This window comes from Nicotiana attenuata, unplaced genomic scaffold (assembly GCF_001879085.1).
Source record: "Nicotiana attenuata strain UT unplaced genomic scaffold, NIATTr2, whole genome shotgun sequence".
Taxonomy (NCBI): domain Eukaryota; kingdom Viridiplantae; phylum Streptophyta; class Magnoliopsida; order Solanales; family Solanaceae; genus Nicotiana; species Nicotiana attenuata.
The window spans coordinates 67,150-83,951 of record NW_017670374.1 but is presented as its reverse complement, the minus strand read 5'-3'; the positions used below and the strand labels follow the sequence as shown (position 1 = coordinate 83,951).

The 16,802-nt window shown below is 41.6% G+C and overlaps 1 protein-coding gene across 1 annotated transcript; it reads left to right on the top strand.

The window, feature by feature from the left end:
• The first annotated feature begins 1,316 nt into the window (after positions 1 to 1,316).
• Positions 1,317 to 2,697, top strand: LOC109238541. Its single transcript, XM_019405018.1, has 3 exons — positions 1,317 to 1,632; positions 1,737 to 2,055; positions 2,205 to 2,697. The coding sequence occupies exons 1-3, from the start codon at positions 1,317 to 1,319 to the stop codon at positions 2,695 to 2,697; spliced, it is 1,128 nt and encodes a 375-aa protein (XP_019260563.1).
• The last annotated feature ends 14,105 nt before the right edge of the window (positions 2,698 to 16,802 follow it).

The following is a 16,802-nucleotide window of genomic DNA, read 5'->3' as shown; positions in this document are numbered from 1 at the left end:
GATAATATTTGAAATAAGATTACCCTGAAGGAAGAATTCTCTAGTCGGCATTTGCCGAGGTGGGCCAGGAAGCAGAAATACTCGTAGCGGAAGAGTCGACAGGAGCCGTGGTCAAGATGTCGATAATGGTCGAGGTCGAGCATCGTTGATGAAGCTGTAACAGCTATTTTTTGAAATAAGACATTAAAGGGAATATTCTAACGAATATTCACTACAGTTTATACTATTAGGGTTTGTTATAAATATGTCTCATATATATAAAAAGAGGGGCCAATGAAGTGAGGCACGGGAGATTCATCTGTAAAATTAAACTTTTGGCTAAATATTCTCTTATCTTACTAAGAAACAAGCAGGACCTTTTCATCAAGATTCTTGTCCGCATTATTCCCTACTTTCCATTAGATCCAAGAATAATTCGAACATTCATGGATTCTGTCACTCATAATTGTCAGGAGAGACAACCACCTATTTCATCTTTTATTGGGTGAATCACTCCTTTTACTCAAATGTCATTTATTACTATTCATTGTTATTAAATGCTCTATTATTGCTCATGCTATTTGGAATAATTATTGCATACAGTATAATATCTCTTCCAGATCTGTCCAACGTTGACCACATTTTCGGAATTCACATCTAGAAATACTATTGATAACTAGGTTTAACCTCTTATCTCATAAATTCAATTGTTTGAACCAAGGATTATATTTTTTGGTCAAACAATTTGGCATCATCTGTGGGGATTTCCTAGTTAAATTTTTAGTTTCTTCTAAATCTATCGCTAACACGGATCACTAACTTAAAAAAAGAGCAAGAACAAGATCTCATTTCTTTGTGTGCACAAATCCCAATATGGCAGGTAACATGGATTAAAGGACGAGAATAATATGTGACCTCCCAACCAGCCTCATTAACGTCATCAATGAATTTTGTGAAACAGTAGACGGAGACGCAATGCCTAATACCTCCCCTAGAGGAGATGCGTTGCCTTCTCCGCACTGAAACATCAAAAAATTGTAAGGGAGCCTCCACATCTGTGGCGGAGGAGATGCTCCCAGCTGTAAAAAAGCTCCTTGAGGCATGGCTAACCGACGCACTAACCAGGCGTCCTTCATAAGCCTGCTCAGGACACGACTATAGAAAATGCAATGACTTGCATTATAAAACCAACAAACGAGTAGCACAACCAACTCTCTCCTCCTCCAACGGCAGATATTACTCACAAAGTCGTATATAGTGCAGGCAACGACGCTCTTGCAACCATTCTAAAAAGGATGGAGGAAATGGAGAATAAGAACAAAGCACTCTGGGACTAAATGAGAGAACACCAAGAAAGGGTCGATAAGACACCGGGCTCCCCTAAGTTCTTGTCAAAGAGAGATGTCGGCCGGTTCGTCGAGCAGCCGTATAGTGATGACGCCGCCCCACATGCCATACCAAAAACCTTTAAAAATCCGTTGTACGTCAGGATATATGATGGTACGACCAACCCTGAAGATCATGTGACTCACTACGTCACCGCTATGAAAGGCAATGACCTCGCCAAAGAACAAGTATCTTCCATTTTGTTGAAAAACTTTGGTGAAGCGCTCACAGGAGGAGCGTTAACATGGCATTCACAACTACCTACACGTTCCATTAAAACTTTCGAATAGATGACCGACAAGTTTGTAACGGCCCAAGCTGGGGCCAAGAAGGCCGAGGCAAGAGTGAACGACATATTTGCTATTAAACAGTCTCCGGGAGAGGGATTGAGGAACTTCCTCGCCAGGTTCAACCGAGTAAGGATGACCCTGCCGAACGTATCAGAAGGGATAGTGGTCGCATCCTTTCAGATTGGGCGGATTCGAGGGCGACAAGAAAGTTACTAAGTCGAATGATAAAGTACCCTCCAACCACTTTGGACGAAATACACAACGAATATTATGCCAAGGTCCGAGCAGATGAGGACAACCTCAATAGACCAACTCACCGATTGACTTCGGTACAAGCTGAACCCAGAGAAGACCGAAGAAATGATACTAGAAGAGATCTCGTAGCTCCGCGATCTAAAAGGTAATGACATCAACTGTATGTTAGAACGACCGTTGCACTTTTCCCCCGCCATGAAGAAGGCCCGCCTAGACCAAGGACAGGGACTCGCCGGAATGAAAGTGGTATGACCCCTTTATTATCCGCTCACAACTTTTGTGTGTCACCTACAGAAATAGTCTATACTTAGAGAAGCTCAAACAAAAGGTAAAGTGGCCACAGATGATGAGGTCAGATTCCAGCACCAGAAAGTCAGACGCCCTCTACGAGTTCCATCAAGAACGAGGGCACAAAATCGAAGATTGCATTGCCCTAAGGCAGGAGGTCAAAAACATGTTACGACAAGAATACCTCAAAGAGTTGCTGAGCAACTGGGAAAGGACCAACTTTCTCAGAGGACGTGAACAAGACCAAGGACCGCTAAAGCCGCCCTCACCAGCTTGTACCATCCACATGATCATCTGCCGCGGCGACAATGCTTCCATCAACAGCGTGAAGTTCACTACTTCCCACAAGCTCAAACGGTCAATCACTCGCGAACGGTATGGCAAACTCGAAGAAAGTATCTTCTTCGATAATTCGAATACAAACGGGTTGGCTTTTCCTCACTATGATGCCCTTGTCATCACTTTACAAATTTTAGATATCGATGTGAGACGTATTTGAAAGTATAAGAGGGGGTTAATTGTCGATTTTTATTTTCATTACTCTAAGTAGTTGACTAGTTTACTAATTAGTCAAATAAGAAAAGAATAATAATAATGCAGAAATAAAGTGCAGGAAAGAAAGACACCAGGATTTTTATACTGGTTCGGATTCAATTTGAATCCTACGTCCAGTCCCCTTGGGTTGCAAGGGTGATCTCTTTCAGTATTTGAAGTTTCTCGAGCACAAGATGGTTGATGTAGCTTTACACCAACATCCTAGTCTCTATGTCACTTTTCCCTTCTTGATACAATGCCTCACCAGTGTTTATCTCTTTTTCTTCTCTCACTAATTACATAGCAAATCTAAAAAGAAATACAATACTTATTTGGAGTAGAACAAAAAGAGTGATAATGGTTCATTCAAAGTATCTCTTCTTCAAACCTGGAACAGATGTATATATACTTCATGAGGCCTTCTTGACTCTTGATTGACGCGAATCTTGAGAGATTACAAACCCAAGGGAATTGATCCTTGAACTGTGTCGCGCCCCATTTTCTCGCAAAAGCGGATTTTGACACGTGACAACTCTTTGAAATGAGGTATTAAAAGAGAAGAGTCGCCACCTAACGATTTTGAGGTGCGTTAGGGCACCTATTTGGAAGTAACTCTGTTTGACTAGTCAACGCCACCAAAGATCGGGTAAGGGCTTAAATTACCTCAAAGAGAAGGTATTAGGCACTCTTCGAGGTCCACAACTGTGGGTCCCGGCCGAACTTTAGACTATGTGGATTATATAGTTAAGCTAGGTGATCGAATAAATAGAAGGGAAGTTCAGAAGTCGTCGGGTCTTACTAAAACATGTGAGGATTGGTACAAATCTTAATGACTACAAGGATACAACTTCATTGGCCTATGTTAAATGACTAAGTGTAAACAATAAGTACATAAAGAAGGGGGGGGGGGGTCCTAAGTTTTTTTTAGCCTAAAGGATCACCCCTGCAACATAAATAATACTTCGCAACCCGATTAAGGCAGGGGTTGCTCATATTATTCAGCGGGCAGAGACTATCATCTCCTGCTACCCGATTACTATGTTAAAGTTGTTTACCTAAAGCTTTCTAATTCATTTCTAAGTCGTACCTTATGCGTGCACTACCCTTCCCGTGCCTATAGTCCAGGAGGCCTTGGACCCACTATTTGGTAGTTCTAGACTCAACTCAGGTGCTCAAAATGCTAAAAACTAGGCGACAATGAAAACATATAGGACTGCATATAATCGCAATGCAAGGCTCAAATAACCTCCACACATAAACAAGAAATCACACAGACTGGTTTATGGTATTAGGCAGTAGAACATTTCAAAATTAAGAAGTCCTTAAGTCCTTTAGGGATGATATCTATATGATTCCAATATTTTACAGGTACTGCTACAGTTTCTGGACTAACGTATGGGCAAATTAGACCATTACAAGTCCTATAGGCATGATTTCTAATTGTTTGCGTAATAAGGTGGTGAAAACAACCCCATAATTCTGAATTATTAAAGCTGATCTTATAAGTATGCATCTGACGCAACTGACAATATCCTATAGGCAGGATTTCTAATGGTTGGCAATTGAAATTGGTTTTATGATGCTTTATCCCTATAGGCACGTTATCCAAGTATGGCAATATAAAAATAGCATGAGATAGCCGACTAATTAGTTAAGACCCTATAGTCATGGTATCTAGGTAGGTAAAGGTATTGCATCGTTGCATCTTACAAACATGTTATCTAAGAGTGTTGGATAGTAGACATGGAAACAAATGTAGTATATTTGACAAATGAAACGAATTGTGTGCGTGATTCCTATAAGCATGCTCTCTAACCATTCAAGTCATCATACAGAACCCAAGTCATGTTTTCTAAAGGGATAACATTGTGTGCATATAATTCCAGAGAATGAGGCATGATGAGCAAACAAACAATTAAGACCCTATAGGCAAGATCTCTACCCATTCATATAAAAGATAAAGTAATCTAGTTCCCCATTTTCACTAATTTCCCCATCATATAGTTTCACAAGTTACTACAGACCATATTGAACAAGCATAAATCCAATTACAAATATAGAATAACCCAGTAACACATTCGGGCCTTCCAATATGCTCAGAACTTTGCACACACAGCAGGCCCAAACTCCAGATGCGAATATTGTATTTCAAACCTCCAGTACCAAAGCAGGCCCAAACATACCAGACCTAAACGAATAACTTACTTACATAAATGGATACCAATTTTAGTCGTACATGTGACAAAATATTTATAAAATTTAAATAAACAGGCTAAACTCTTAGTTTTAAAAGCTATGTTTAACAACAGCTCTAGCCAAGACATATAAACAAGATCAGGCTAAATTGAAAGGCACACAATCTGACCACCCGACCGGTCGTCTTAAGAATTAATGCCCCGATCCCCTATTAACTGCTTCCCCTAAGTTCATTTATGCTATTTTGGTTTGTCGGGACGTTCGGTGTTGGGTTTCGGAGAGTTTTGGGACACTTAGTCCCTAAATGAGAGCTTAAGTGTTGAGCAATGGTCCGTAGTTGGAGCAGTGTGAAGACAACCTCGGAATGGAATCTCGATGGTTCCGTTAGGTGATTTTGGGGTTGGGAGCGTGTTTGGAATGTATTTTAGAAGTTCGTAGCTCATTTAGGTTTGAAATGCCGAAGTTTGAATTTTTGAAGTTTCCGGTCCGATAGTGAGTTTTTGATCCGAGGGTCGGATTGGAATTCCGGAAGTTGCAGTAGATGCGTCATGTCATTTTGGATGTGTGTGCAAAATTTTAGGTCATTCGGACGAAGTTTGGTTAGGTTTTTGATCGAAAGCGTGTTTTGTTGGAATTTGAAGTTCTTAGGCTTGAATCTTTGATTAATTCGGGTTTCCAGCGTTGTTTTAGGTGTTTTTAAGATTGGTACAAGTTCGAATAAGGTATTAGGTGATATTGGTGCTTTTGGTTGAGGTCCCGGGGGCCTCGGGATGATTTCGGGTGGTTGACGGAAAGTTTTGAAGTTGAATGGGCTGCTGATGTTCTGGTACCTATCATAACCGCACCTGCGGTTTGGGTTCCGCAGGTGCGGAGCCGCAGAAGCGGCCGGCCCATCGCAGATGCAAAATTTGAACTCCTCAGCTTTTCCGCAGGTGCGGAAAGTTTGACCGCAGATGCGGTTCGCACCTGCGAGATTTGTACCACAAAAGCGGAATCTGGTCTTCTAAGTGAAAACCGCAAAAGCGGTTGCTTTTCCGCATAAGCGGGACTGCAGAAGCGGTCCCTTGTCCGCAGAAGCGGAAACACCTGTTCAGAAAAGGGAATTTCGAGGGTTGGGTTCAAAAGTTGGAAAAATCAATTGAGAGCTCGAGAGAGGGCGATTTTGAGTGGGTTTTGAAGTGAAGATCATTAGGTAACGTTTCCTTAATCCCTTTTAGTTGTATTCCATCAATATATAACTTAATCCATCATCTAATTTCGAATTTGGCATCAAAATGGGAGAAAACTTCTTAGACTAAACCATTGAGTTTTGGGTGAGCATTTGACCTCCGATTTGGGAGATTTTTATATGGTTAGACTCGTGAGAGTACGAGGGTTCTGAAAATGTGAAAATTATTCGATTCTGAGACGTTGTCCTGAAGGGCATTTTGGTCATTTTACCTAATTTCACGTCGTAGCTTCGAATTAAATAGCAAAACCAGTTGTTTGCGATGTTATTTACAATGTGTAATTGAATCTGAATCGATTTGAGCCATTTGGAGTCGGATACTCGTGGCAAGGGCGTGGTTTCTAGTGATATTGAGCCGGTTCGAGGTAAGTGGCTTGTCTAACCTTGTGTGGGGGACCTCTTCCCCTTAGGACATGATATTTGATATTTGAAAGCCTCGTACGTGGGGTGACGAGCGCGTACTTGAGCTGATTGTTGGAAATCCATTTTTACTTGAAGTATTTAAATTGAGTTTTTCTTGCTTACTTGTTTATTTGAATTGAAGTTTGTCCTATGCTAGTTTAGAGAAGCATGTTTAGTTGACTTACTTACTTAAGTGCTTAAACTGTCTTATTGTACTCCGTGGAGCATGTTAGGCTAGGATTTCTATTACTTGTTCTGAGTTGAGCATTTATCCTAATGTGTTGGGCTGTTATTGTGTGTTTTAAATTGGGACTACGGGACGGCATCCCGGGAGATCCCCCATGTACTTGTTATGTTCTGGATTGAGGTGCGGGATACCAAGAGATCCTCGGCACATGTAAATGTAAGATTTGAGGATACCAAGAGATCCTCGGGATACCAAGAGATCCCTCGTGTAAATGATGAGGATACCAAGAGATCCCTAGTGTATATGATGAGGATACCAAGAGATTCTCGGGATACCAAGAGATCCCCGGCTATTACTTCCTGTTGTGAGCAGTATTCCTTATATTGTTTTGTTTCTGTTTCCTATTACTGTTTCCCTTATTTATCCTGTTTAGATTCTTGCTGTAGACTTTATCTATACTGTTTTCCCTTAATCTATTATATATTATGTTTTACCTCAGTAGGTCCCTAACCTTTCCTCGTCACTACCCAACCGAGGTTAGGCTTGGCACTTACTGAGTACCGCTGTGGCGTACTCATGCCCTTCTTGCGCATGTTTTTCATGTGCAGATCCAGGTACCTCCACTCAAGTGCACTATCCTTGAGGCGAGGAGAGCTACGGAGACTTTGAGGTATATCTGCAGCGTACGCAGACCGAAGAGTCTCCTTCCTTATTCTATTTGTAGCGTCTAGATTCTATCATACTTTTGATGTAGACATTCTGGAGATTAGAGCTTGTACAGTATTTTCTATTAGCATGTGGTTCCCATGAGTTTCCGGGTTTTGGGATTGAGTTGTAGACTTCCGCATCTCTTTTGAGTTGTATAGGCCGAGCGACCTCGTATGCAGTTATTATTTTAATATATATATTGTTTTATTTAACCATTTCGCGAGTTAGGTTGTTATTTCTGCATTGTTAGGCTTACCTAGTTGTAGGAACTAGGTGCCATCACGACATGTTCATGGAGGGTGAACTGGGGTCGTGACAAGTTCGTACCAGAGCTCTAGATTCTAGGGGTCACGGAACACAGGCCGGTTTATTAGAGTCTCGTTGGTCGGTACGGAGACATCTGTACTTATCTACGAGGGGCTATGTAACTATTTAGGAAAAATCTTTGTTTCATTTGAATTCCTTGTCGTGCTATATTTTGACATCAATTCTAAACTTCTGACTTCTATTCTCTCACAGATGGTGAGGACACGTGCCACTCGAGATGATCAGGCACCCGCACCCCCTACTACAGCCGTCAGAGGCCGGGGCCGGCGGAGAGGTCGAGGACGCGCACGTGGTGCAGCCAGAGCACCTGCGCGAGCTGCCGCCGAGGTACCACCAGCAGATCCAGCCGAAGCCCAGACACCTGGCACACCTACCACTGCCATTACTACTCCAGCTCTCCAGGAGACTTTAGCTCAGTTCATGAGTATGTACACCACCTTGGCTCAGGCAGGGTTGCTTCCCCTTGCTGCAGCTGCTTCAGAGGACGAGCAACGGAGACTTGAGAGGTTCAAGAAATATGATCCCCCAGTGTTCAGTGGATTAGCATCAGACGATGCCTTGGGATTTCTAGAGGAGTGTCATCGTGTTCTTCGCACTATGGGCATAGTGGAGTCAAACGGGGTTTCTTTCACTGCTTTTCAGCTTCGGGGAGCCGCCTATGATTGGTGGCGCACTTATGAGATAGACAGTCCAGTCGAGGCTACTTCACTGACTTGGACCCAGTTCTCGAATATGTTCATGAGAGAGTTTGTCCCCCAGAGTCTCAGGGATGCATGACGCGCAGAGTTTGAGCATTTGCGCCAGGGTGCTATGATCGTTTCGGAGTATGCTATCCGTTATACCAGGTTGGCCAGGCATGCACCGGCTTTGGTTGCTACAGTTCGGGAGAGAGTTCGCAGGTTCATTGAGGGTCTTATCCCACCCATCAGATCTAGCATGGCTCGAGAGTTGGAGACGGACGCTCCTTATCAGCAGGTAGTGAGCATTGCTAGGAGGATTGAGGATATGCTCGCTAGGGAGTGAGGGGAGAGGGAGGCCAAGAGGTCTCGAGAGTCGGGTCACTACTCTGGTGCCCGTAGCCCATCAGCAGGTCGTTATGGTAGGGGTTATGCGGGTCGCCCTGTTCATTCAGCTCTTCCAGTAGCCGGCAGTACTCCAGCTCCACCTGCACCTCAGGAGCCTTACTATGCACCCCCAGTTTCTAGCGCGCCTCCTGCGCGGGGTGTTTCCAAAGGTCAGTCCAGCAGGCCTAGTCCCAGCCAGTCACAGCCACCGCGTCCTCCCAGAGCTTGTTTCGAGTGCGGTGATACACGCCACATGGTTAGGGACTGCCCCNGGTTCCGTTAGCTCCGTTAGGTGATTTCGGGGTTGGGAGCATGTTCGGAATGTATTTTGGAAGTCCGTAGCTCATTTAGGCTTGAAATGCCGAAGTTGGTATTTTTGAAGTTTCCGGTCCGATAGTGAGTTTTTGATCCGAGGGTCGGAATGGAATTCCAGAAGTTGCAGTAGCTCCGTCATGTCATTTGGGACGTGTGTGCAAAATTTCAGGTCATTCGGACGTTTTTTGTTTAAGTTTTTGATCGAAAGCGTATTTGGAAGAAATTTGAAGTTCTTAGGCTTGAATCATTGATTAAATCGGGTTTTCGGTGTTGTTTTAGGTGTTTTAAGGATTGGTACGAGTTTGAATGAGATATTAGGTGGTATTAGTACTTTTGGTTGAGGTCCCGGGGGCCTCGGGATGATTTCGGGTTGTTGGCGGAAGATTTTGGAGTTGAAAGAATTGCTGAAGGCTTCTGTCTTCTGTCATAACTGCACCTGCGGTTTGGGTTCCGTAGGTGCAGAGCCACATAAGCGGCCGGGCCATCGCAGATGCGGCTTTTGTGCTCCTCCAATTTTCCGCAGGTGCGGACAGCTTACCGCAGATGCGGTTACGCACCTGCGAGTCTCCCATCGCAGATGCGCCCCTGAGCCCTTTAATGAAAACCGCAGAAGAGGTACTTTTTCCACATAAGCGGGACCGCAGAAGCGGTTCCTTGTCCGCAGAAGCGGAAATGTCTGTTCTGAAAAGTGAATTTCGAGGGTTGAGTTTCAAAGTTTCAAAAATCAATAGGGAGCTCGGGAGAGGGCGGCGATTTTTAGAGGATTTTGAAGAGAAGATTATCGGGTAACGTTTTCCTAATCCTATTTAGTTGTATTCTATCAATATCTAGCTTAATCCATCATCTAATTTCGAATTTAGGATCAAAATCAGGGAAAACTTCATAGGCTAAACTATTGAGTTTTGAGTGTGATTTGGGAGATTTTTATATGGTTAGACTCGTGAGAGTACGAGGGTTCTGAAAATGTGAAAATTATTCGATTCCGAGACGTTGGCTTGAGGGGCATTTTGGTCATTTTACCTATTTTAGCTCCCTAGCTTTAAATTTAATAGTGGAATCAGTTGTTTGCAATATTATTTACGATATGTAATTGAATTGAATAGATTTGGGCCATTTGGAGTCGGATACTCGTGGCAAAGGCGTGGTTCCTAGTTGATTATTGAGCCGGTTCGAGGTAAGTGGCTTGTCTAACCTTGTGTGGGGGACCTCTTCCCCTTAGGACATGATATTTGATATTTGAAAGCCTCGTACGTGGGGTGACGAGCGCGTACTTGAGCTGATTGTTGGAAATCCGTTTTACTTGAAGTATTAATTGAGTTTTTCTTGCTTACTTGTTTATTTGAATTGAAGTTTGTCCTATGCTAGTTTAGAGAAGCATGTTTAGTTGACTTACTTACTTAAGTGCTTAAACTGTCTTATTGTATTCCGTGGAGCATGTTAGGCTAAGATTTCTATTAGTTGTTCTGAGTTGAGCATTTATCCTAATGTGTTGGGCTGTTATTGTGTGTTTTAAATTGGGACTACGGGACGGCATCCCGGGAGATCCCCCCTCTACTTGTTATGTTCTAGATTGAGGTGCGGGATACCAAGAGATCCCCGGCACATGTAAATGTAAGATTTGAGGATACCAAGAGATCCTCGAGATACCAAGAGATCCCTCGTGTAAATGATGAGGATACCCAGAGATCCTCGGGATACCAAGAGATCCCTAGTGTATATGATGAGGATACCAAGAGATTCTCGGGATACCAAGAGATCCCCGGCTATTACTTCCTGTTGTGAGCAGTATTCCTTATATTGTTTTGTTTCTGCTTCCTATTACTGTTTCCCTTATTTATCCTGTTTAGATTCTTGCTGTAGACATTATCTATACTGTTTTCCCTTAACCTATTATATATTGTGTTTTACCTCAGTAGGGCCCTGACCTTTCCTCGTCACTACCCAACCGAGGTTAGACTTGGCACTTACTGAGTACCGCTGTAGTGTACTCATGCCCTTCCTGCGCATGTTTTTCATGTGCAGATCCAGGTACCTCCACTCAGGCGCACTATCCTTGAGGCGAGGAGAGCTACACAGACTTCGAGGTATATCTGCAGCGTCCGCAGACCGAAGAGTCTCCTTCCTTATTCTATCTGTAGTGTCTAGATTCTATCATACTTTTGATGTAGACATAATGGAGATTAGAGCATGTACAGTATTTTCTATTAGCCTGTGGTTCCCGTGAGTTTCCGGGTTTTGGGATTGAGTTGTAGACTTCCGCATTTCTTTTGAGTTGTATAGGCCGAGCGGCCTCGTATGCAGTTATTATTTTAATATATATATATATATATATATATATATATATATATATATATATATATATATATATATATATATATATATATATTGTTTTATTTAACCATTTCGCGAGTTAGGTTATTATTTCCGCATTGTTTGGCTTACCTAGTTGTAGGAACTAGGTGCCATCACGACATGTTCATGGAGGGTGAAGTGGGGTCGTGACACACAAGATACATATGAGGCAAGTACATGCTTGTAATCCTACAAAGAAAGTTTAAGAGTGACAAAATTGACTATTATAAGATAGTAAACCATTCCAATGAAGCAAGATTCAGAATAAACCTATAGAACCTTATATGAGGGTATAACAGAATCACATACAAGAAACAAACATAACCTTCAGATGAAAGTGTCTGTCATGAAAAGACTAATGAAGAGCATGGCAGAACTAGCAATTACTTAACTAAGTAGGGGGGAAACTTTAACATATTGAAAATTAGTCACAATAAAAGAGGCATATCGAGTTTCAGAAGCAAGACAAGCATGTATTAAGCATAGTACAAGTTGGCCACTGGAAAGGCTAATTATTTCATCCTAAAATCTCGGGCAGTATTAGAGAGTATTGAGTTGAAGACATAAACTCAGGGAGTGCACATTAAGTAGCAGGAAAACATGCTTGGCATGACAATATGATTAAGTATCAGTCTTAGGAAATGTCAAGTTGCCAAGGACTGATCCCATAAGGATTAGCAAATATTCTGGGCATGAAGTGGCTTAATCACAAGAGTTCAGAACCAGGCAGGGAAGTGAACTCATTCCAGGAAATAGATTTAAACATTCAGGTACAAATACTCTAGAATAAACGAGCTTAAGAGAGCCAAAAGTCCTTCACCTCGAATACATGTAATAGGCATATCAGAGTTGGAATTTAGGCAAATTTAATGCTAGAAAAAGTTCAGAGTCACAAGATAATTTCAGAGTCAATAAGGTTGCAAACATGGATATCATACGAACATATTGATTCATAAAAGTCTCAATGGCATGAATATACTGAGTATGAACATAAACGAAAGAGAATGAACTGCTAAGATCGAAGAACTTACCGGCTATCAATTGAGAGACAAATAAACAGGAAGAACAGTCTCAGCGGTACTACAAACGTCAATAGACAACAGCAGAACCCAAAATAATCTTAGTGCGTTAGAGTTTCCAAGGGTTTCAGATAAACCCCGGGCAATGTTCGCACTAAGAAATATCAATTAATCGAACCAAGAGCCAAAGTTCAGAATAATATGGAATGAGAGAATAAGAGAGTAATAGTAGTTAGTTTCAGTAACAAAGGTCCGTCCAAAAGGTGAAATTGGGGAGGGGTTTATATAGTAGTAGGAATTGAAAGAACAAACATGGAAAGAAGACTAATCATACAGAATAAGGAAAGGAAATCAATCATACAAAATAAGGAAAAGGAAATCAATCATGCAGAATAAGGAAAAGGAAATCAATCATACAGAATAAGGAAAAGACCTCATGCAAACCAAATTCAAATCAAAATTAGGGCAAAGAGTAAGGCAAACCCTAATTAAGCCGGATTCGATGAAAATATGCCAAAATAGGAGAGATACTCCGTGTTCTTTGGGTATCTAGTCAGAATCTCACAATATCTTTAAGATCGAACCCATTTGGACCCGATTTACACGAGATACACCTTCCATATATGGAACAGTACTCAGTATGACCATATCAGAGTGGTGAGCATTTAGAAAAGGACGAAAACCTCTGATTCGAAGGAAATATGCAGAGAAAGAGTGAGACAATTCTAGTCGCTAGGGTTTAGGTTTGAGAGGTGAAGTGGAGTGTTTGAAGGCAGCGGAGATAGGAAATGGAGTTTAGGGTTTGGGTTATGGGATACAAGAGGAAGTGGGATTTTATTATGGGTCGTTGATTATCTGCGATCAATGATCATGATCAAAGGGAGATGGGGCGGTTAGGAGAACGTGTTCCGACCGGATTATAGATTAGAGGGGATCTGGTTTGGGCTGGGGCATTTATTGGAGATGGGCCAGCTGTTTTGGGCCTTGATTTGGTCCGAAATTAGCTCAAATTTGGCTATAAATTAAATACAATAAAATAATTTATAAAACTATTAATAAGTAATAAAATATTATTTGTGCAATAAAGTGATTGAAAATAATAACTTAATATTAAAAAAATATAAAAATGTTGTTTCGCACAACTAATGTGAAAAAATGTAATTATGTATAGCATATAGGCTATTATTACAAAATTTTGTAAATAGCCTAAAAATACAAATATAACTATAAAATGAGGTAAAAATATTATGGAACCTATATGTGGATACAAATAACAAGTTTAGATGATTAATTCATCCCAAATAATTTGAAAGGATAATTAATAAATAATCATGTATTTAAATGAAAGAAAATCAATTTAAAGCTCTAAGCATTATGGAAAATTATAGAAAATACTTGTATAACTCTTGTAAATTAAGTAATGATGCAAAATGATATTTTGAAAATATATATACTATTTGAAAAAATATAGGGCAAAATTGGGTATCAATCTTCCTCTCTTTACCCGGGAATGATGAAAGAGTTGTCGGGTAAAGAAAATAATGATCAATTTTGTCCGAATTGAATAAGGAGTGATGTATTTTGAAAAAAGTGGGGGCCGAAACCTGGTTCTTGAGTTTCCTACATATCCCTGGTGTTACGGGAATCAGGCCGTGTGTGGTTTTGGATCCAACGGCGAATGAAACCGATGGAGTTGTTATAAAGGTGGTTGTATGTTTCAAAAAGGTTCTTTTGGGTAGGATAGTGTCGTAAGTAACGGATAATTTTAGGTGAAGTCATGAATGTGAATTTGAACATTACGGGTGTATCACAAGGCAGACATTTGAACAGTTATAGAGCAAAAGGTAATCAATTACTGGTCGTTGGTTACATTTGAGATAGTCAAGGATGCGAACGTTGAGAATGGAAACCGGAGCGAGAATTGCTCCTGTTTGTAGAACAACTACCTTCCGAATTACCAGCAAAACTTAAAACATGATGCACGCGAATGTATATTGGTTATTGCAAAAATTTAAACATGATGCAAATTCACTTCGGACCATGAAGTCTGTCTTCGGACGATGAGGATGATGTCCTTAGACCATGACATCCTGGGCCATGAAGAGTATGGTAAGGGATTCGCAAACCATGGAATGGTGTCCTCGGGCCATGAGGATGGTGGCTCTGGACTATGACGCCTTTGAATAATCATATGTGATTTCAAGAGATCCTCTGGCCGTGGCATGATGTCTTCGGGCTATGAGGATGACGCCCTCGGACTATGACACCATTGGATAATGTGGCGATATTTCAGCCCATGAAATGCAAGCATGTGGTAACCTCGATCGCTTGATAAAGGAAATAGGTGATGCTTAGTCATATGCGTGAACGAGACAAGATAAGGGTTGGTCTTGTGTGAGATGAGGGCAGCTCTTAGCCTGATGCAAAGAGTGGAGACAATGCTTAGTCTCATGTAGAGTGAGGACAGTGTTTAGCCTTATGCAAGGTGGAGACAATGTTTAGTCTCATGCAAGTCAGTGTTTAGCCTTATGCAAGGTGGAGACAGTGTTTAGTCTCATGCAATATGGAGGTAGTACTTAGCCTCATGCAAAGAATGGGGACAGTGCTTAGTCTCGTGCAAGGAAAGCCTTATGCAATAATAGAGGCAGTGCTTAGACTCATGCAAAGAATAGAGACAATGCCTAGTCTCATGCAAGAAAGGAAATTCTTAGCCTTATGCAATAATGTAGGCAGTGCTTAGCCTCATGCAAAGAGTGGAGACAGTGCTTAGACTCATGCAAGGAAAGGGAATGCTATGCCTTATGCAATAATGGAGGTAGTGCTTAGCCTCATGCAAAGAGTGGAGACAGTGCTTAGTCTCATGCAAGGAAAGGCAGTGCTTAGCTTTGTGCGATGATGAGGGCAGTGCTTAGCCCTATGAAAGAAAAGAAATGAATAGCTGCGAGAGAGTAAAACATTTCTTAGCTTGATGTGTTTGCGTTTGGCGACTTTGTCGTTATGAAGATAGTGATTTTGCTCTTTGTGTGTATTTGCGAATGGTAAGGCATTGGGGATTGTAGACCCCTAAGGAGAGAGGCCAGTCTTCCTACTTAGCATAGGACTTTGCTGGGAAGAGACTTTCTTCTTCTCCATTTGCCGATCTGGGAGTTCCTGTTATGCTCATTGTGCCTGCATCCAAAGAAAAATTGTGAGTTTTGCGGGGGAGAGGTTGATTCATGCTCTCGATTCCTTGCATCTCCTTTACTATTGTCTTGAGGCCCTGCTTGAGTCACTCTGGGTAACGTCTAGCTGCCATAGAAACAAAGTTTTCGAAAATCATGCATGCATTTGACAAATTATTTGTAAAAATGTAGTTATTTGAAATATGTGATAATGCACGAGATCAGATAATCTTGATGAACTGATGACTCTGACGCATTTTAAGACATTGCAACCTCTTTGATTTGGAATTTTGAGGATCCTCCTCAAAATTCTACCCCAATTTAAATGCATACTTCTACATTCTTTGGCGATTCTGAACATGATAAGATCGGGCAATCTTACGACCTTGCCCCAGTTTCTGGCCATAGGGTAATGAAGATTTTATTATGATGTGACCGAACCCACAGGGCTGCCTACGTATCCCCTCTTAAACGGGAATCAGGTCAAGCGTAGTTCAGTTACAATAAATAGAAAGTGCAAACATAATCTTAAACATAGTATCTCTTGGCTGCGTCCGAATTGATAGGTTTTGTCCAACTCTCTCCATCCATTTCTGCAAGTATAAGTGCTCCTACTGTCAATACCCGATGAACCATGTAAGGGCCTTGCTAGCTGGGTGAGAATTTCCCCTTTGCTTCATCCTGATGTGGAAAGATTTGCTTTAGTACCAACTGCCCTGTCGTGACTTTCCTCAACCTGACCTTTTTGTTAAAAGCTCTTGCCATTCTATTCTAGTAGAGTTGACTGTGACATACCGTGTTCATTCTTTTTCCATCAATGAGAGCTAGTTGTTCGTACCGGCTTCATACCCATTCCGCATCGCTGAGCTGGGCTTCTTGTATGATTCTTAAAGAAAGGATTTCCACTTCGGCGGGAATAACAAGTTCAGTACCGTAAACCAGTAGATAGGGAGTTGCCCAAGTTGATGTACGGATTGTAGTGAGATACTCGAGCAAAGCAAACGGTAGCTTCTTGTGCCATTGTTTGTAATTGTCTACAATTGTCCTCAATATCTTCTTGATTTTCTTGTTGGCGGCTTCTACGGCTCCGTTCATTTGCGGCTTGTATGTT